At 42.1% G+C, this 21,092-nt stretch overlaps 1 protein-coding gene across 1 annotated transcript in view; it reads right to left on the bottom strand.

Annotated features, from left to right (window-relative positions):
- The window catches only part of ago1 (argonaute RISC component 1), a 29,927-nt gene extending 9,107 nt beyond the window's left edge, over positions 1 to 20,820 (bottom strand). The window contains exons 1-14 of the mRNA XM_053611828.1: positions 19,837 to 20,820; positions 13,227 to 13,413; positions 12,948 to 13,068; positions 12,684 to 12,865; positions 12,301 to 12,437; positions 10,714 to 10,848; positions 10,043 to 10,130; positions 8,936 to 9,083; positions 8,712 to 8,831; positions 8,210 to 8,332; positions 6,945 to 7,078; positions 6,619 to 6,803; positions 5,900 to 6,059; positions 3,629 to 3,719 (exon numbers count right to left, since the gene is read on the bottom strand). Of these exons, the coding sequence (XP_053467803.1) occupies positions 3,629 to 3,719; positions 5,900 to 6,059; positions 6,619 to 6,803; positions 6,945 to 7,078; positions 8,210 to 8,332; positions 8,712 to 8,831; positions 8,936 to 9,083; positions 10,043 to 10,130; positions 10,714 to 10,848; positions 12,301 to 12,437; positions 12,684 to 12,865; positions 12,948 to 13,068; positions 13,227 to 13,413; positions 19,837 to 19,861 (1,836 nt within the window). The 5' untranslated portion in view covers positions 19,862 to 20,820. The remainder of the gene's footprint in view (positions 1 to 3,628; positions 3,720 to 5,899; positions 6,060 to 6,618; positions 6,804 to 6,944; positions 7,079 to 8,209; positions 8,333 to 8,711; positions 8,832 to 8,935; positions 9,084 to 10,042; positions 10,131 to 10,713; positions 10,849 to 12,300; positions 12,438 to 12,683; positions 12,866 to 12,947; positions 13,069 to 13,226; positions 13,414 to 19,836) is intronic.
- Positions 20,821 to 21,092: the final 272 nt, after the last annotated feature.

Below are 21,092 nucleotides of genomic sequence, written 5' to 3'. Positions count from 1 at the left end.
CGATGTACCGCCGCTGCTCTCAGCCTCTGACGACACAACGTTTTACTATTCCCTACGGACATGTAGAGAAGAAAGGAGTCTGCTTGGGTGATGAGTGTAGTTCTATCTGCTTCAAAACAAGGAAACGGACACACGCTGGATTACGCGTTTCGACCAAAAGCATGGGAGCAAAACAGGACGTCCAGCACATGGACTGAAAAATAAGGGCATAAAGAAAAGATTAAAAAAACGATAAGCGGATGTGATCAAGGATTAAAAGAATATAAGAAAAAACAAGTAAAGATAGATAGATAGATAGGATATATTCATAGATAGATAGATAGATAGATAGATAGATAGATAGGATATATTCATAGATAGATAGATAGATAGATAGATAGATAGATAGATAGGATATATTCATAGATAGATAGATAGATAGATAGATAGATAGGATATATTCATAGATAGATAGATAGATAGATAGATAGATAGATAGGATATATTCATAGATAGATAGATAGATAGATAGATAGATAGGATATATTCATAGATAGATAGATAGATAGATAGGATATATTCATAGATAGATAGATAGATAGATAGGATATATTCATAGATAGATAGATAGATAGATAGGATATATTCATAGATAGATAGATAGATAGATAGGATATATTCATAGATAGATAGATAGATAGATAGGATATATTCATAGATAGATAGATAGATAGATAGGATATATTCATAGATAGATAGATAGATAGATAGGATATATTCATAGATAGATAGATAGATAGATAGATAGATAGGATATATTCATAGATAGATAGATAGATAGATAGATAGATAGATAAATAGATAGGATATATTCATAGATAGATAGATAGATAGATAGATGGGATATATTCATAGATAGATTGATAGATAGATAGATAGATAGATAGATAAATAGATAGGATATATTCATAGATAGATAGATAGATAAATAGATAGGATATATTCATAGATAGATAGATAGATAGATAGATAGATAGGATATATTCATAGATAGATAGATAGATAGATAGGATATATTCATAGATAGATAGATAGATAGATAGGATATATTCATAGATAGATAGATAGATAGATAGGATATATTCATAGATAGATAGATAGATAGATAGGATATATTCATAGATAGATAGATAGATAGGATATATTCATAGATAGATAGATAGATAGATAGGATATATTCATAGATAGATAGATAGATAGATAGGATATATTCATAGATAGATAGATAGATAGATAGATAGGATATATTCATAGATAGATAGATAGATAGATAGATAGATAGGATATATTCATAGATAGATAGATAGATAGATAGATAGATAGATAAATAGATAGGATATATTCATAGATAGATAGATAGATAGATAGATGGGATATATTCATAGATAGATTGATAGATAGATAGATAGATAGATAGATAAATAGATAGGATATATTCATAGATAGATAGATAGATAAATAGATAGGATATATTCATAGATAGATAGATAGATAGATAGGATATATTCATAGACAGATAGATAGATAGATAGATAAAGCAAAGCAATCAAAAGAAAAAAGCCAACAAAGAAAAAAATAGATTAAAAAGAAGAGAGAACAATTTCAAAAGGGACAAAAAGGAAAGAGGAAAGGAAAAAACACAATATAACATTAAATATATGGACAAAAAAATAAACGGAAAATTGTAAAGAGAAAAAAAGTATAGGAAGAAAAGGAAAGAAAGGAAACAAAGAAACAATGATATGAAAAAATTAAAATATATATGTTATAAGAATAAATAAAAGGGTAAAATTAAAAAAAGGGAACAAAGATACTAAAAGACAAAAAGACATTCAATGTATCAAGTGAAAAAGAAGAAAAGCAATGAAAGGGATCAATTATTTAAAAAAAGATAAACAGGAAAGAAAAGGAAACAAAGAATCAGAAAGCAATAACAATTATACAAATAATGAAAAGATAAAGAAAAGAAACAAGAAAAGGGTAATGAAAAGGTTCGAGATTAAAAAGAAAAAGAAAAAAAGAAAGGAAGGGAAAGAAAAGGGAAGAAACCAAACAATGTGATAAAAAAATACAAGAAAAGAAAAGTAGAAAAAAGAAAAAAGAAAGAAAGACAAGCTTGTGAGTTACATCGTGGAGTATTTTGAAACTGATAAGAATTGTTTATCATCAGTCTTCAGGCTGGAAACGGAGAATATACAGAGTTTCGAACCTTCTCCTTAATCTTTCTGCGGTCTGAGCCAAAAGAGCCATTAAAAGTGACGTTCGCAGGAAATGAAAGTTGGGAACGTAGAGAAACAGGGACATCATGTGACTGTCTTCAGTAAAATCCTCACATCAGTCATTTAGATTGATCGATTTACAGCGTTAGAACTCGTTCACACAGAAAAGCTCGGGTTGATTTTTCTCCAGTCACTGTGCAGTCACTTCTGTTACTAGTGTGATGTAGGGTTATAGTTTTCTTCAAGAGAAACCTTTCCACAGTGTGTGAGAGGCAACTAATGAGCACCATCGTCACCACCATCATCATCTTCACCACCATCATCATCATCACCACCATCACCGTCACCACCACCAGCATCATCGTTATCATCACAGTCACCATCGTCATCATCACAGTCACCATCGTCACCACCATCATCATCACCGTCACCACCATCGTCATCATCATCACCATCATCACCGTCACCACCACCAGCATCATCGTTATCATCACAGTCACCACCGTCATCATCACAGTCACCATCGTCACCACCATCATCATCATCATCACCGTCACCACCATCGTCATCATCATCACCATCATCACCGTCACCACCACCAGCATCATCGTTATCATCACAGTCACCATCGTCATCATCACAGTCACCATCGTCACCACCATCATCATCATCATCATCATCATCACCGTCACCACCATCGTCATCATCATCATCACCATCATCACCGTCACCACCACCAGCATCATCATTATCATCACAGTCACCATCGTCATCATCACAGTCACCATCGTCACCACCATCATCATCATCATCACCGTCACCATCATCGTCATCATCATCACCATCATCACCGTCACCACCACCAGCATCATCGTTATCATCACAGTCACCATCGTCATCATCACAGTCACCATCGTCACCACCATCATCATCATCACCGTCACCACCATCGTCATCATCATCATCACCATCATCATCGTTATCATCACAGTCACCATCGTCACCACCATCATCATCACTGTCACCACCATCGTCATCATCATCATCCCCACCATCATCATCATAATTGCCACCATCGTCACCGTAATCACCATCAACACTATCACCATCGTCATCATCACCGCCACCATCATCATCACCACCATCACCATCGTCATCAGCACCACCACTACCACCACCACCACCATCACCATCATCGTCATCATCATCACCATCATCGTCATCATCATCACCATCATCATCAGCACCACCACCACCACCATCACCATCGTCGTCATCACCATCGTCATTTTTAATTGAGTGTGTGTGTGTGTGTGTGTGTGTGTGTATGTTGCACATGTAAGAAGCGCAGTGTACTGAGACGTGCTTACTGCAGTAATGGAGGGCTTTTTCCCATCTCCGGCTGGCGGGTGTGTGACGTCTGCACCCAGGAAGATGACGGGCTGCTGGAACACTGCGGACCTGCCAACGTATCACACACAACCTGCTCATACCTGATAACATGTGTACATACACCTTTTAACACACACACACACACACACACACACACACACACACACACACTCTGCCTCTCTTCCTCTCTCTGTGTCCATCACTCTGTCTCTTACCCTGTCTGTCTGTCTCTCTCTATACGTCTCGCTCTCTCCCTCATTTACAGTGGTGCTTGAAAGTTTGTGAACCCTTTAGAATTTTCTATATTTCTGCATAAATATGACGTAAAACATCATCAGATTTTCACACGAGTCCTGAAAGTAGATAAAGTGAACCCAATTAAACAAAAAAAGATACAAAACATTATACTTGGTCATTTATTTACTGAGGAAAATGAACCAATGTTACATATTTGTGAGCGGCAAAAGTACGCGAATCTTTGTTTTCAGTATCTGGTGTGACTCCTTGAGCAGCAATAACTGCAACTAAACGTTTGGGGTAACTGTTGATCGGTCCTGCACATCGGTTTGGAGGAGTTTTAGCCCGTTCCTCAGTACAGAACAGCTTCAACTCTGAGATGATGGTGGGTTTCCTCACATGAACTGCTTGCTTCAGGTCCTTCCACAACATTTCTACTGGATTAAGATCAGAATTTTGACGTGGCCATTCCAGAACATTCACTTCATTCTTCTTTAAGCATTCTTAGGTAGAACGACTTGTGAGCTTAGGGGCGTTGTCTTGCTGCATGACCCACTTTCTCTTCATAAACAGATGTCCTGACATTGTCTTTTAGAATTCGCTGGTATAATTCAGAATTCATTGTTCCATCAATGATGGAAAGTCATCCTGGCCCAGATGCAACAAAACAGGCCCAAACCATGTCACTACAACCACCATGTTTCACGGATGAGATTAGGTTCTTACGCTGGAATGCAGTATTTTCCTTTCTCCAAACATAACACTTTTCATTTAAACCAAAAAGTTCTAATTTGGTCTCATCCATCCACAAAACATTTTTCCAATAATCTTCTGGCTGGTCCACGTGATCTTTAGCGAACTGCAGACGGGCAGCAATGTTCTTTTTGGAGAGCAGTGGGTTTTCTCCGTGCAACCCTGCCACGCACACTACTGTAGTTCAGTGTTCTCCTGATGGTGGACTCGTGAACATTAACATTATCCAATGTGAGAGAGGCCTTTAGTTGCTTAGAAGTTACACAGGGTTCCTGGGTCTGTGACCTCATGGACTATTACACGTCTTGCTCTTGGAGTGATCTCTGTTGGTCGAGCAATCATGGGGAGGGTAACAATGGTCTTGATTTTCCTCCATTTGTACACAATCTGTCTGACTGTGTATTGGTGGAGTCCAAATTCTTTACAGACGGTTTTGTAACCTTTTCCAGCCTGATGAACATCAACAACTCTTTTTCTGAGGTCCTCAAAAATCTCCTTTCTTCGTGCCATGATACACTTCCACAAACACGTGTCGTGAAGATCAGACTCTGATAGATCCCTGTTCTTTAAATAAAACAGTACACTCATTCACACCTGATCGTCACCCCATTGATTGAAAACACCGGACTCTAATTTCACCTTCAAATTCACTGCTAATCCTAGAGGTTCACATACTTTTGCCACTCACAGTTGCGTAATATTGGATCATTTTCCTGAATAAATAAATGAACAAGTATAATATTATCCACTTGTTTGTTTAATTGGGTTCTCTTTATCTACTTTTAGGACTCGTGTGAAAATGTGGTGATGTTTTAGGTCATATTTACGCTATGCAAACCTTCAAGCACCACTGCATGTCTTTCTCTGTATCACTCCATCATGTAGCTCTCGCTCCTTCTGTCTCTCTTTCTTTCCATGTGTCTCTTCCTCTGTCTCTCCATGTCTCTTTGTTGTCTCCTCTTTCTGCTCATCTCCCCCTCTCTCTACCTGTCTTAGTCTCCATAACTCTTCCTCTCTCTCTCTCTGCCTCCATATCTCTCCCTCTCTCTATGCCTCCAGGTCTTTCTCTCTCTCTCTCCCTGCCTCCATATCTCTCCCTCTATGTCTCTCAGCTTTCTCTACGTCTCTCTCTCCTTGTCTGTTCTCTAATATCTCTCCTTCTGTCTCTCCATGTCTTTCTCTACATCACTCTCTTTCTGTACATGTTTCTCGCCCTCTCTCTCTCTCTCTCTCTCACGTTCGCTCTGTCTCTCTCTCACCGTTGATGTGGTACCAGGATGTTGTTGATGCCGCCGAGTTTGACGTTGATCTTGAGGCAGAGGTTGGAGAGCGTCTGCGGTGACGTCTTCACCACGTTCTTCACCTGCACGCACTGAGTGGCCATTCCTAGGAGAGTGTCTCCTACACGCTTCACCTCCGCTACACACACACGTCACTTTAGAATGACTTTCATTTGTTTTAACAGAAATAAAAATACATTCCTATCAAAGGAACCAGAGACAATTTTAATTTTAGAAAGGTTTTTCTAGTTTCTGATATAAAGAAGAGCTACAGCTGGCCGTACTGAACGCCGCTGACTGTCTGACGTAAACTTCAGAGAACAACCGACAATCTCACTCTCTCACTAGCAAGAGAATCCTAAAGCTGGGTTTATAAAAGGCACGTTTCCACCAGAGGAACATTTGCAGTAATCTATGGACTTCAGGGATGTTTCCACCAACCAGGGATGAGTTCAGTGCCGGGGCTGTGGGTTGTGAGTTTGTGTTTCACTTCCTGTTATAGAGTCTGTACTACTGGGGTAAAGTGTGTTCTGCTTACCATTCTTGATCAAAGCAGTTCAAACGTATAGGAGGTTTTTCAAAATATTATAAACTGCCATTTAAAGATACGGCATGACACCACGCCTACTTATTCAAACCGCTGTTGGACAGACAGTTATCAGAAAGTCATCACAGATGTGCGTTGCGCTGCTGCGTACCATAGACAGGTGTTTTCCCGGGCAGGATCACGATGATGAGCTGCAGGCCGGAGTAGGTGTTCTTAAGGTGTCTGAACATGGGCTCCACGCTGTCGGCTCCCTGCGCGTACTTACAGAAACACGGTTGGCCCTGGATGGGCATCCCGGCGTCCTTCGAGATCTTGCGCAGCTGATCTGTGAAGTTCCTGCAGAGGAGAGAGAGAGAGAGAGAGAGTGAGTGAGAGAGGGGGGACGAGAAGAACGTCAGACTTTCTGTTAAACTGAAAGACGGAACACGCCTTTCACTAGCAGAGAAATAAGAGTGGATGATTTGTGACTACGCTTACTTGAGCACCTCCTCACGACACTGTTTCTGTGGGGCGAAGCAAGCGATGGCCCACACTTTGATCTCGATGCCGTTGTAGAACTGTTTCCCCCGCATGTCCCACACTCCCTGGTTGGGGGTAGCGATAGCTCGGTTCTGCACACAGAAAGAGTGATAAGACTTTACACTACACCGTGTAAACATTTTTTATTTTATTTTTTTTACAAATGTTTTTGGGTGATGCAGAACCACAGAGAGTGTCCGTTATTTCTTGCTACATTACGTTTGTAATAAAATAAAAATTGTGTATCCGTATAGAATAATAATTTAATATGGTTGCTAATGAACAAGAAACTACTAAACACTACTAAACACAATTCCCCTCATGAAATACCGGGATCTATACACATGTATAAGGAATATGAAATCTTGGAAACACCCAACTCCTACATCTCTTACAAGTTGATGCTAACAGGATTTCATATCTGTCTCATTTTATATTTTCATATATTCAGTCACGTATTTCACAGTGATCAAAATGTAAAAAAAAAAGATTTTTTTTTTCTTTTTTAAAAAACGAAACTGAGTAATATCTCATCCTTGAATCAGTTTTTGAACATAATTACAGAGAAAGCAGGATTTGATAAGTATGACCAATAGAAAAATGTGACTTTTGCTTAAATATGACATATTTATGTCAATAAAAACGGAATGCAAAGGTTTACAAATCATTTCATTTCAAAAAATAATACAAATAACAACATATCAAATGCTGAAACTGAGACGTTTATGCGCTCATTTTGAATTCGACTCCAGCAACACGCAGCAAAAAAGTTGGGACGAGGGGCAACGAAAGAGTGGGAAAAGTTGTGTAATGATTTATTATAAAAAAATAAATAATAATAATAATAATAATAAAACCCACCCACCAGGTGGAAGTTTTCACAGCTAATTAGGTTAATAGGTCAGTAACATGACTGGGTATAAAAAGAACTTCCCAGAGATGCTCTTAAAATTTCTCAGTTTCAACATTTGATATGTTGTCTTTGTATTATTTTCAATGAAGTATGGGGTTTAAATGATTTGCAAATCATTGCATTATGTATTCATTTACATTTTACACAATGTCCCAACTTTTTTTGGAAATGGGGTTGTGTAACCAGAGTTTATCATTTACTGTAAATTTACTGTAAAACAACAACAAAAAAAAACATATGTGAGTAGCTCATAGGTGAGAATGTGATTGCTCTCTCTCTCTCTCTCTCCGTGTGTGTGTGTGTGTCTTACCCTGCCTCCGTACTGCAGGATGGGAGCTGGGAGGACCCGGCCCGTCACCTCCGCCATGTCGTCCCGCACCTGGATCCCAAACTCTTGGATGTAGGGGTCCAGATTAAAATTAGCGTTCTTCATCTGCACAGAGACGCACAAGAACGAGAAATTATGAGGGGGGGGGGGAAATGTTTGAAATTCTATCAGTTAATAAACAATAAGCAATTCCACCTGTTACCACCTTGAAGTGGATTATTTTCCAATCCCTGCATGTCCTGAAGTATTTTATTCCTCTTATACCACAGCAATCTGCCATCAATTACATTTCTTACTAATTACAGAACAAAACTTTTTATCCATTCATAGCTACACTGAATGTTGTGGAATATCTGTGGAACATCCAAAGATGTCAAAACCTCACATGATGTGTATGGTTGCAGAAAAACGTCTGCCTGACGTAAAGATAAAATAAACCTGTGTGTTATATTTCTACCCCTGAACACTAGAGGGCGGTGCTCACCAGTCTGCTGATCTCCTCCTGTCGGTCCGGTGCCGAGCGCGCTGTGGCTTTGATCATAGTGGACGTCTGATTATCGGTCAGTTTCTTGATGCATCGCTGACCTGCTACGATGTTACACACCTGAGAAGACAAAAAAAAAAAAAAAACACACATCAGAAAACTGTTTCTTGCGATTGAGAACGTGTTCTGCTGGGAGTAAGAGAAGCATTCCGTCAACATCTCACCTCCAGGGGCAGGTAGGTGTGTTTCTGCTCCTGGCCCACCTGCAGACACGGCAAGTGAGGGTACTTCAGCTGCAGGTTATACTTCTGCTTAAAATACTGCGCCACTGTACACTCCACCGTCTGCCCGCTCTCCAGCTGCAGCGGGAACCTGTGGAAACATCCACAGAGTCGCTGCCTTCATTCCTCAATAATGAACATCTATGATATCATCAGTCTCACTGCTCACTATTTACATATAAATGTGGTTTAAAACGTTACGCCATCCTTCGCCGAGCCAGAAAATAACCCAAATACAGAATTCCCACTTTTTCTTGTTAGGAATATTTAAAAATACTAAAAAATTCTCACCCCACAACAGGACAAATTTTCAGCTGCTATTAATCAAGCGGTATTTTTAAAAAGGTACAGCCTGATTTTAATGAAAGAAAAACAGCCCTATAAAATGTTTCCTGTTAATCCACGCCCCCCAGAAAAACCTAGGCTTTCCTAGGCTTGGATACGTGAATTTTTGTTGAAGTTGGGAGCTTTCTGAATCGACAGACCTCAGAATCACTGACTATCCCTTTAACGGTTGGACTCGTACGGGATAATCCACGGCTAGGTTTGCGGTACGTGATTTGAATGCACGACGCGGAGGAAAAGAACTCCGGTTGCCTCAGCGGAGTGCATTCAAATGGTGTAACGCACACCTAGGTGTGGATTATCCTGCTTATTCCATGGTCACTTGCCAGCGTTGACAAGTTAAAGCTGTCAGTGATGTTTGCGGTGGAAAATTTGACTGAAAGGATAAAAATAACGATTAACTTTCAATAGTTATTCAATACACATTGTGTATATATATTTATATATATATAGGGGTTTTATACGTTAGCTCTACAATTCCACCCGCTCATACAGAGCGTGGAACCCCGGAACAGGAACAAAGCATACAAATACAGTATATGCACGTGGTAATATAACCGTAATATATATATTACGGTTATATATATTACGGCTCTTTTGCACGGCGTTATAACTCGTCTCAGGAAAGACTAATCCCAGAGACAGATTTTAAAACGTTGCGCCGTGAAAGTGCTACAGATTCACACTTGGGATCCACACACTCACGTCTGGTGACTGGCGGGACGGCGCGTCACGTTACAGACTCGATACTTTCTCTTCATCTGACCGCAGTGCGTCACCTCCACCTTCAGGCCTGACAAACCCACACACACACACACACACACACACACACATTTAAAATGACTTACATTTGTTTTAACAGAAATAAAAATGCATTCCTAAGGAACCAGAGACAATTTTAATTTTAGAAACTTTTTTCTAGGTCAGAAATAACCATTGTTTTATCCCATAGAGTAAAATATAGCGTGGTAAAGCTATATTTCTCTCCACTGGGAGTGCAACTGGTGTCGTAAATCCGTTTAACCATGCCCATCAATAATCCACAAAATTTAAACAATAGCATGAAAATAAGGATGAGAACCTTTCTCGAGGGTAACGGGGAAAAAAAAAAAAAAAAAAACATTCTGTCTAGAACATTTCAATTTGATTTCATATATACCTACTCGCTTTAGGGCGTTACATTTAATTGAACGTTTTATTGATTTGTGATGCTTGGGATTCACTCGGTTCAGAATCAAATCGATTCTCAACCATATACCATGGAGTTGAAAGGGTCAGAACGACTGATCCGGTACTAACTCTCAACGCCCGTCTGGTCAAGGTGAAGCGAGTGAATCGTTACTCGTTGCGCGGTACGTGCGTGGGCTGTAACTCACCTTTGATTTCCTTGGTGAAGCGAACCCTTTGGGAATCGGTTAAGGTCTTGGGCTGCTCGTCAATGTTGCGGATGTCTAAGACCTCACACATGAACTCGATGACGGGCTGGGCTTTGTAGAAAGCGGTGGCTGACACTGGAGATGAACAGATTTCAAAAGACGTTATTTAAAAGAAAGAATAAAGATAAACGGATGTCCGTATCACGACTGAGTAATATTATATTCTTGTTTCTGATTATATCAACGACAAACATTTCCGTCATGGAAAAATAACAACCAGTCATTGATTATCTGCCAATAAGCGCTTCTTTTTTTTTTTCCATTTACGCTGATATAATTATATTATTATATAGTTCTCTCACCAGCTTCACTTTTTTTCCCCCTCACAAAGTTTGTCCTGAAGACGTTCTCATAATGGAAAACGTACTAGGTGTCACGTATCAAGAAACTCTGGACTCCATTTCCCCATCAGCCACTGCACTGCACTAGCTGTCACATGACCACCTACACCTGATTCACGTTTTGGTTAACGAGCACTCCTGTGTATATATAGTCCGTGTCTGCACGGTTTGTTTGTCTTTCGTTGTCTTAGACCCCTGTGTTCCATGTTTCCTGATCTTGTTAGTCTATGTTTAGTTTTGCCACAGTATTCTACCAAGTAGTGTTTAAGACTCATGTTGTTTATGTCTTGGTGTTTGTTTCTTGCCACAGTGTGTTCAGTCAAGTTGTCTTAGTGTCTTTGTTTCTCGGTACGTTGCTTCAAATAAATGTCATTATCTGCACCTGCTTCTGGCTCAACCTCGAATTGTGACACTAGGCTTTGTGTAGAATACTGTAGTGCAAAGCATCGAGGGAATTCCTTCGTGCCTGTTCGTGCGTCCGAGTGGGTTCTTATTTTAAAATCCACTCCTTGTTGTCCCGTCCTCTCGTTCGTGATGGCTTGTGTTTACGTAGATGATACGCACTTTCCAGAACAAGTCGACAACAGTGCTGAAATATACCGATATAAACTTTGACTTTTTGGGGAAAGTGTGTGAAAAGGACCGGAAACATCGCCAAGACCAGAAACTGTACTCAAGAATAGCCCCGCCCACTTTCACTGAAGTAAGTCCACGCAGCTGTTGGATAAGTGACCAATTTAGACTTCCTATTCTGTCTACATGACCAACATTAACCAGAGAAGAATAAGGTTCCCAGAGCTTTTAGAGGAGGAGTTCGCATGTCACATGATGCGTTCTAAGTAAGCCTGGAGCGATATGACAAAAATATCATACATCACGATGCTTGAGGACATTTCTATGATACACGATATATAATTTAGTTAACAAAACAGTAGTTTGACGGTACTTTTCTTTAATGCCTACAAAGACAAAGAAGATAAGGGTGTATCGCATAATCATTTATCACGGTATCGATATTATATCGATATATAGTCCTGCCCTAGCTCTAAGACCAACGTTCACGACTCACGGCCATTCACAATATGCTTTTGTGTCCTGAAACGGTAAAATCCAGCCAAAAATAGCACAGTGGTTTAAGTCTTGGAATTTAAAAAGCAAACACCAGAAATGATGTCAAGCCTATTACCGTCAATGTTGAGCATCATTTTCCACATAGCCGGCCGTACGGACTGATGGAAGCCAAACCAGACCTCTCGTCCTCCTCCCAGTGGATGGTAGTACCCTTCAGGGGGAGAGAAGAAGGAGCGGCCCACCGGAGTGTACCTGTGGTGGGGTCACAGAGAATATAATTGAGTAGTGCATTCATTAGTGTTGCATTTAAAAAGAAATTTAATGTCTATAATAACAACAACAACAACAACAACTTTTAACGTCATTAAAAGATATCACGATATCTGAGAAAAGTGTATCGTGTGCATCATTTATCAAGGTATCAATATGATACCGTCATATCGTCCAGCCCTTGTGAAACCCAAACACAAGCACGTGCATCGTTCTTCTCTCATGTACCTCATGGATGCCAGGTGTCTCATGGCCACATCCAGAGCCTGCACCGAATCCAGCGGGACTTGGAGCCGCCCGCTCACTAGTGTCTCCTGGAGCAGCCGCCATGACACCTTCGCCAGCCAGCGGATGGACACCTTAAAAATCCGGTCCTTCCCCTCACCTGGTATGGTCACCTCAAAGTCCACCTGAGATACAACGGATAACAGGGTCAGAATATATTTGAGGCACAACGGTGTAGGCGGGAAGACCTCGCCGACCGTGACTGACCTTCTCGCTGCCTATAGGAAGAGCCAGGACTGTGTAGATGTTCTTCTTGCCGTCGTATACGGGCTTGCGGTCTCCGAAGAGCTGTGGTTTGAAATGCTGTACCATGTACTCCACGACTTCCCTGTGCAGGGGTTAAACACAAGCAGAAGGGAGATGTATTAGTGTGTAACACTGTCAGCTATCACCCTCTGAGGGTTAATATGGTACAGTCACTCGCTGATAGGATTCGAATAAAGAACGCCGCATTTAACGGCGCTGCTGAGGGATTGGGGGTGGTACCTGTTGACTCGACGAGGACACTTATCGGGTTTGATGTCCACCTCATAGTGGTAGACATCCATTTTGGGGATCTCCACTTCAAAGTAGTTGGCCAACAGCTTGATGGGCTTCCCAACGGTGCCCATCCCCGGCCTCCGGGGAGCCTGGAAGACCTGCTGCAGGGGCGGGGGGTACGGCCCCATGGGCACTAAACGACAAAGAGTTGTAAAAAGAGTGAAAGTTTATTACATCAATCTCAACTAGTAGGCGTGAGACAGAATTTCGTTTTCTCCGAAGCAACCATCTCGTTTTATCTGGGTTTGGGACCAGCACTGGGAGTGCAACTGGTCTGTGCAACCCCCAGTGGCTGAGTTGGCTCCACCGTTGGACCACCATGGGACTGCGTTTCTCTGAGATGTATTTACGTTTAATATTCATTATGCGCACCAGAGGAAGTAGCACTCAGAGTATGAAGTCTGCCAGCGCGAATCTAACTGCCTCGAAGCATGCGTACTCCAAAAGGTTAAGCTAATCAGAAGGAAGCGTTATGGCATGCATGTCAAGCACAAAGCCTGCACGAGGCTTGCTTCGTTTGGCCCGCGTGACACTATAGGACAATATAATACCGACACTTAAATAGATTTAAATATCATGTTAATAATAATGATCTGCTTTTCTTACAGTGCAATGTATTGATGTTGCAGTGGTTCGATTTGTTATCATTACAAAAGAAATGTATTAACATTGAATATTTATTTGTGTTAATGTCGTCTTGTGAATCCTGTAGTGAGATACGTCTCATATCATGGCTTTCGTGGAAAGTCTCGTGCCTAATCACAACACATCAGAAGATGTCATCATCACTGAGAGACTGATCAGGAGCGAGAGAAGTCAGTTGAGAAGTCAGAATGAGATCACACACATTACTGCACAACAGGGGGAGAGAGAGAGAGAGAGAGAGAGAATGATGGACATTTGGTGTTAGAGTATCGGTAAGGATGAGATCATCATTACAGCACACAGAAGAGAGTAACGAGAACGAGAGGCAGATTAAGAGCAAGGAGAGAGAGAGAGAGAGAGAGAGAGAGAGGGGACGATGAGGAGTAAGAAGAGATCAGGAGAGACCGGATTAAACGTGCAACATAGACGAAGAGTGTGTGGACGTGGGGACAAAAGACGGAACGGGGAACAAAGACACGAGGGACAGATGGGGGGTAGGAAAGGGTCAGAGAAGCAAGACCAAGAGTTTAGAGAGGAAGGAATAGCAAAAGTTGATTACATTTGAAATGATCCAGCTTTGGAAATCCCTGAGGAGAAAAAGAAAAAAGTTTCGGCGTTTCGATTTTTTGAGACCTGGCCACCGAGTCAAGCCGATCAGTTGTGGATGAACGAACGGACAAGATGGTCCGATCACCATTACGCAATGACCTCACGTCCAAAAGCATGCGCAAACTTAACCCCTGTGTGTCCGAAAGCGTTAGAAAGTTAAGATCATCTTTAACTGGGTGAGAGAGTGTTTAGAGTGATGCTCGCGCAACCGTTTCTAAATGTTCAGTCCAACAGCCAGTGCTGAATTCAGTGTTGGGCTGCGGTGTTTGGCTTTAACGTTACCAACTTCTGCTCCCAGTTTCCTCTTGCTTGCACATATGTTGATCTGACAAGTTTAAGAACCTCCCAAAAATTGCTGCAGTGATTAGACAATACGCATCGTGTGTTGCTGGGTTCGGTGTTGGGCTGCGTTCGGTGTGTTGGGCTGCACCGGTTGTTGGACTGAGCGATATCGAGCGGCATTCGGTTCTTGCTACGTTGGGCTTCGGCGTTTGGATTTTTACTTTAACGTCTGCTCCCAGTTCTGGCACGTCTACGAACCTCCCACAAACACAGCTCATCTAGAATACACATTACATGTTGGGCTGCATCGTGTGTTTGGTTTTAATCCAGTGTTTGGCTGAGTTCGGTGTTTGGTATCATGCAGTGTTGGGCTTTAACTTTACCAATTTCTGCTCCCAGTTTCCTCTTACTTGGACACATGTTCTGACAAGTTTAAGAATTTATTTGTAACTTTAAGAAGTTTATTATGTGTGGGGTTGCCTTCGGTGTTGGGCTGCGTTCGGTGTTTGTTATATTCCGTGTAGGGCTGTATTCTGTATTCGGCATTTGGCTTCAACCTTCACTTTTTCTGCTCGCAGTTACCTCTTGCTTGCACGGAGAAGTTTAAGAACGTCCTAAAATTGCCGCAGTTCATTTACAATACACATTACTTTCAAATAAGCACCACTTTCCATCTGCTGACATAAAAAATGTACTTTTTGAGATCATGAGGTAAAAAATAAAAAAATAAATAAATCTAATTACATTTTAATGAAAACACATGGCCCATCTGGACCATGTTGGGTTTTTTTTTTTTTCTGTTTTATTTAAAAGAAATTCTGCTTTTTCTCTAGCTGAACCTGTCAGATATCTGTTTGTGCGGTCTGTGAAGGGGTGTGAAACACAAGACTAGCACTGATTTCTGCTTTATTGAGCATGTTTTGGGGGTAGGGAGAACGCGAGGGAGTCAGGGAGAGAGAGAAAAGGAGTTGGAGAAAGTACGAGAGCGAGACTGACGCCCCCACGCCACCGACACGCAACGTCCCCCCTACACGCACACCACATTCCCAGCCTCACCATGGCGACACCACAGCAACACACATTGTCATGGAGATGAGGCGACCCGCGGGTGTGTGGGGGGTTTGGAGCGCTCGTTTCTGCGCGATCATATTGGGACGAGGCCATCGATCTTTCCCCCGCACGCCCACTCTATGGGACGGGAGTGAAATCCGATTTCAAGGAATCCGATACGACCGCTGCTCCGCCACGCCAACTGCAAACAGGTAGCTTAAGGCTGTGCGAGATGAAAATGTGTGTTTACACACGTACAAACGCTGTGGCCGAAAGCAGATGGTTGGAGCGAGAGCCAGAACCACAAGAGTGAGGACAATAGTCCGTCTCTCGTACCCCACCCCACCCCTCCTTAAAGAGCTGAAACGGGGTAGAAGTGGAGGGCAGCGGCAGAAACCCAAGCTCTCATTGGTCCGGGGTTTTGAGTCCAGATGTCTTGCTGATGGGCGATGCCCCTCGACTCGCATTCAAACTTCACTTTAGACAGCAAAGAACAAACGCGGCGAGGTCAGACAGGTGGTCCGTGCACGCACAGCACACATTTCAGCAGGTTACACGCTCACACTCCGACAGCAAGACGTCACCAATACGCCAGCTGTCTTCGGGAAATACGTTAATACGAACGAAACATTACTTCGACGTGTTTAAACCCGTGTTTATCGGACTTCTATAAACTTCTCAGAGTATACTTAACATTTTGGCAGAAGCTCTTACCCAAAGTAACTTTCCCATGAGGACACTCCAGTCCAAGCGCCGAGCTGAGCGGCGGACGTTTAACGGCTTCATTGCTGCTGCTTATGATAGCGATGATAACGTTTATAATCACATTATTTCGCTAGGGTTTGCTCACTTTTTGCACATCATGGCTGCTAGCTCATCGTAACGTCACTGCTGTTGTCCTGGGTTGTCCATTTATGCTGCGCGGTTTGGGATTTGAGCTACCTACATGTCTGTAAGTGTATACGTGATACATAATTCTTATTATGCCATCGATGACACCTCGTGATATAACGCGGTGCTCAACACTGATATTTTCATCGTTGAGCGTTATTGACAGAGATTAGCTTCACGACCAGCCGTGTCAACGGTGTTCACGTCATTCCTCGTACTCAAAAGCATGTACCCCTGACATGACTATAAAAATTGATCGACCACAATAATCAGTTCTGAACTGAAGTTTGTCATGTGACGCTTGCCAGCGGTTATTTACACGCTCTGCTCTTTCTCTACAGCACGCTTTATGAAAAGTTTTACATGTCAAGTTTGGAATGTTTGTAGCTGCGACTCTAGAACACTTTTTTTGTTTTGGCCCCGCCCCATCAGCTCTCCGGAGGCACGTGCTTGGCCCCGCACTTCAAAACACCGCAATAGTGCGATGTTCCCGTTGAAAAGTCGTAATCGTGTGCTTTTGGAGCGCATGAACACTGATGAGTAAATGCAGCAGAAAAGCTCTGTAATTTATATTCAAGAAATATAAATAAATCAAACTACGGATGGCGTTCCTCGGATTTGAGCGCGACCGGAGAATCCGTACTGCTGATCTGGAAACAGTTTACGCTTTTAATACAGCTATGTAACCTGATCTCAGATTAGCGTTCTTACTCAGAGGTGTTCATTGGCTTTAGTGTCAAAAACTGGGAGGCGGGGGAAGGGGGGGGGGTGTTGGATGTGGGGGAGCATGGTTTAAAACGATCCCAAATATAGTCACCTATACAATTCCATTGTGTTTAATATTAGCATTCTGAACCAGGAATTTTAAAAGAACAGTCTGGGACATTGTTAATTTTACACCATTTCCCCCCCCCCCCCCAAACCTCGCCAATTATCCAAACCCTTTGAAGACATGTTTGCTGTTTCAAAAAAAAAACAACAAACAAACGTTTGAAGCCAGGTTTGCTGCTTTTTTCACTGAGACTACTAAGGTAATCTTCTGAACAGATAAGAGACGCTTCAAAATTTAGGCCACGCCTCCCAATGAAAGTCTGATGCAAGATTCAAAATGGCCGCTATGACCGCTTTAGACTCTGTGATGTTGTTTAGTCTGTTCATATAGCTAACATGTTGTTGTACCATGAGGTCTCTTAAAAAGAGGCATAAAAAGAGGGATGTGGGGCAACACACACGTATTGAACACTCACACCCACTTAAAAACAGATCGGCAGCTGCATTCTTGATTCCTAAGTGTTTCAACTCCGGAAAGTTCTACTGCCTTCGTGGCATGTTCCCTCCGAATACCAAAGATGGTAAACGGAAAAGTTCTACGTCCTTTTAATGAGTAATTTGTACTTTTACTTTCTTGTCCGAAGGCATTTTAGGGAGACAGAGTAAATAATAACCCGCCTCGTTCATGTTACATCCGCGACTGTATTTCACAATCGTTGCTCATGTCATGTTATTGATTGGCGAGGGCGTGTCTCTCTGCGTAATCACCTGAAACGACTGTCACTAGCTATGCTTCCATCCAAGTTGCGAATTCAACTTATGCGGAAAAACTGGAATATGGCATAAAACGTTCGTGAATAAAGCACCGTTTCCATCTCATGCGTTCAAGAGAACAAAATCGGGGGGAACTTCCGGGGGGAAACTGGCGCAAAGTATTGATACAGATAGACGTTTTTGCAACCGGGGAAGCCACTGTAGGGTCCCCCCCCCAATACTCTCTTCAGAGAGCGCAGACGAAACGGTATACCAAACCGCGTGTTATCTTGTGATTGGAGGCGGATTCCTGATATTTGGGAACGGAATGGTGAGACAGTTTTGGGAGGTAACTATACCAAATCGTTTCGATGACAGACTTTGGCTCAGGCATTTCAGGACGACAAAAACATTTGCAACGAGACTGGTCTGCCGGTTAGTCCGACCCACGGCACCCCAGTTCTGACAGAATAATGCATTTCTGCACAAACTATCCAACGCACAATTTGTTGAGGCAAAGTCACATGACTTGCGCATCGAGAAATTTTTCCAATAAATGTTTTTCCATCGTAGTTTATGCACATGTTTTCTAATGGAGATTTTTTCCGCATCCGAAAATTCGCATACAAATATGTGGATAGAAACATAGCTACTGATAGGCTGCATGAAAATACAGTCTGGGCTAGAAAGAAATCAGCCCAAGGCTCACTTCTCACGTCGTCATATCGTTTTGTGCGTTTTCCCCTACAACTGCTGCTGGTGGTGTTGTTGTTGTGCTCGGTCCTGAACGCACCGACGTGTTTAACGTCTTTCAGACTCGGATTATTTTCAGCGGTGGTCATAAGCAGCGTTTGAAGGTGATTGACCTTATATTGATGTGAGCAGGCTTACAAATCACATCGGCACCCATTTCACCAGGATCAATTATCTCCCGTGCTGGGAGGTGCAAGATGAGGGTGTGTGCGCACAAGAGGCGTGGTTTAACAGAAAGAAAGGGGGTGGCGGGGTGAGGGGCTGGGGCTCTCAGAGCTTCACCTCGCCCAGGATTCCCACGACCCCCATCGCCAACACCACCTCGTAACGCTTTCTTTTTCGCAAGTTCTGATTTCCCTGATGGAGGTCACTGGATGTCGCTTTTATGCTTTGGGGCAAAGCAGCATGACTTCCAGTTGCTGTGATGTGATTGGCTGCATCTCAGCCAAACAAACAAACAAAAACAAAGTCTTTAATGCCATTCTGCACTGTGCAATGCACATGTTTAGTGGATGCATGCCTGCTATTATTCATGTGAAATTTAGAAATATTCCAGACAACACCCTTTGAGGTGTGTGTGTGTGTGTGTGTGTTACATGCATGCACTTGGACTATACTACTTTGTTCATGTAGTATGTACTGTATATATATATATATATATATATATATATATATATATATATATATATATATAAAATGTGTGTGTGTGTTAGTTATGCATGCATGTTGCAAATCCTAGGAACATGTTCTTTTGGGAAAATAACGCCTGTGTGTGTGTGTGTGTGTGTGTGTGTTGACCTACCAGCTCCAGATGGTCCCGGCTCCATCCCATTCACTCAGGCTCCCCCGCGGCTTTAACGTTATTCTTCTGAATAGTTAAATCGCCACGGCGGCGAGCCTGGAAGAGTATCCGACTCTCAGGCTGCTTCCTTCGGCGTCCTAGTGGCTCCTTCTCCCGCCCCCCTCCCGGGTGAACCCCCCAGTCGGAGCCCTCCACGGACCCCGAACACAATAGCTCCTCTTCGGTTGCTTTCTCCTTCTCCAGACTGCGGACGAACCTCGGTCTTATTTCCGTTGTCTGGGGGATTTTTTTTTTCCGTCCGTTTTCTTCCTGGCGGTGTGTTTATGTTCCTGCTCACCGTTCAAACACGACTCTCCAGAGGAACAACAAAAAAAAAAAACAACGGTCGAACAGTCAGTCAGTCAGTCAGTCAGTTTCCCCCGAAACCTCCTCCTCCTCCTCCTCCTCCAACTGCCTCTTCTCCTCCTCATTCTCCTCCTTCGAGCGCTCAAATGTGTTCTCCATCATCAGGCTCATTCTTGGTGCTGCCCTCTAGTGGTCGGAAGTGACAGCTTTACGTTTAAGTGGCTGGAATCATTCATTAATTCAGTCTTTCATTCATTTGTTTATCTTCTGCATCCATCCAGAGCCACCAAAGATAATGCTAAATTAGCTTCCCTGTTGAAAAAACAAACAAACAATAGAAACCTTCACAGAAATTCTAACGTTTTCCACTATACATACCATTAAAAACCATTAGCTGACAATTATAACCATTACCTTTACCCTTATTGGTCCTTAATGGTATCCACTAGACAGAACACGCTACCAATAGAAGGCAACAAATTGCCAGTAGAGACCCTTGGGGGCCATTACAATTTCCATTAAAACCAGTACAGTTCTTAATATAACCATTAAAACCATTACCATTACCGTTATTGGTCCTTAATGGTGTCCACTAGACATAGCATGCTACCAATAGAAGGCAACAAATTACCAGTAGAGACCCACAGTGACCATGACAATTTCCATTAAAACCAGTACAGTTCTTATTGTAACCATTAAAGCCATTACCGTTATTGGTCCTTAATGGTCTCCACTAGACATAGTATGCTACCAATAGAAGGCAACAAAATGCCAGTAGAGACCCTTGGGAGCCATTACAATTTCCATTAAAACCAGTACAGTTCTTATTATAACTATTAAAACCATTACCCTTATTGGTCCTTAATGGTATCCACTAGACATAGTATGCTACCAATAGAAGGCAAAAAATT

This window comes from Ictalurus furcatus, chromosome 23 (genome assembly GCF_023375685.1).
Source record: "Ictalurus furcatus strain D&B chromosome 23, Billie_1.0, whole genome shotgun sequence".
Lineage (NCBI taxonomy): Eukaryota > Metazoa > Chordata > Actinopteri > Siluriformes > Ictaluridae > Ictalurus > Ictalurus furcatus.
This window is presented reverse-complemented; position numbering and strand designations above follow the sequence as displayed.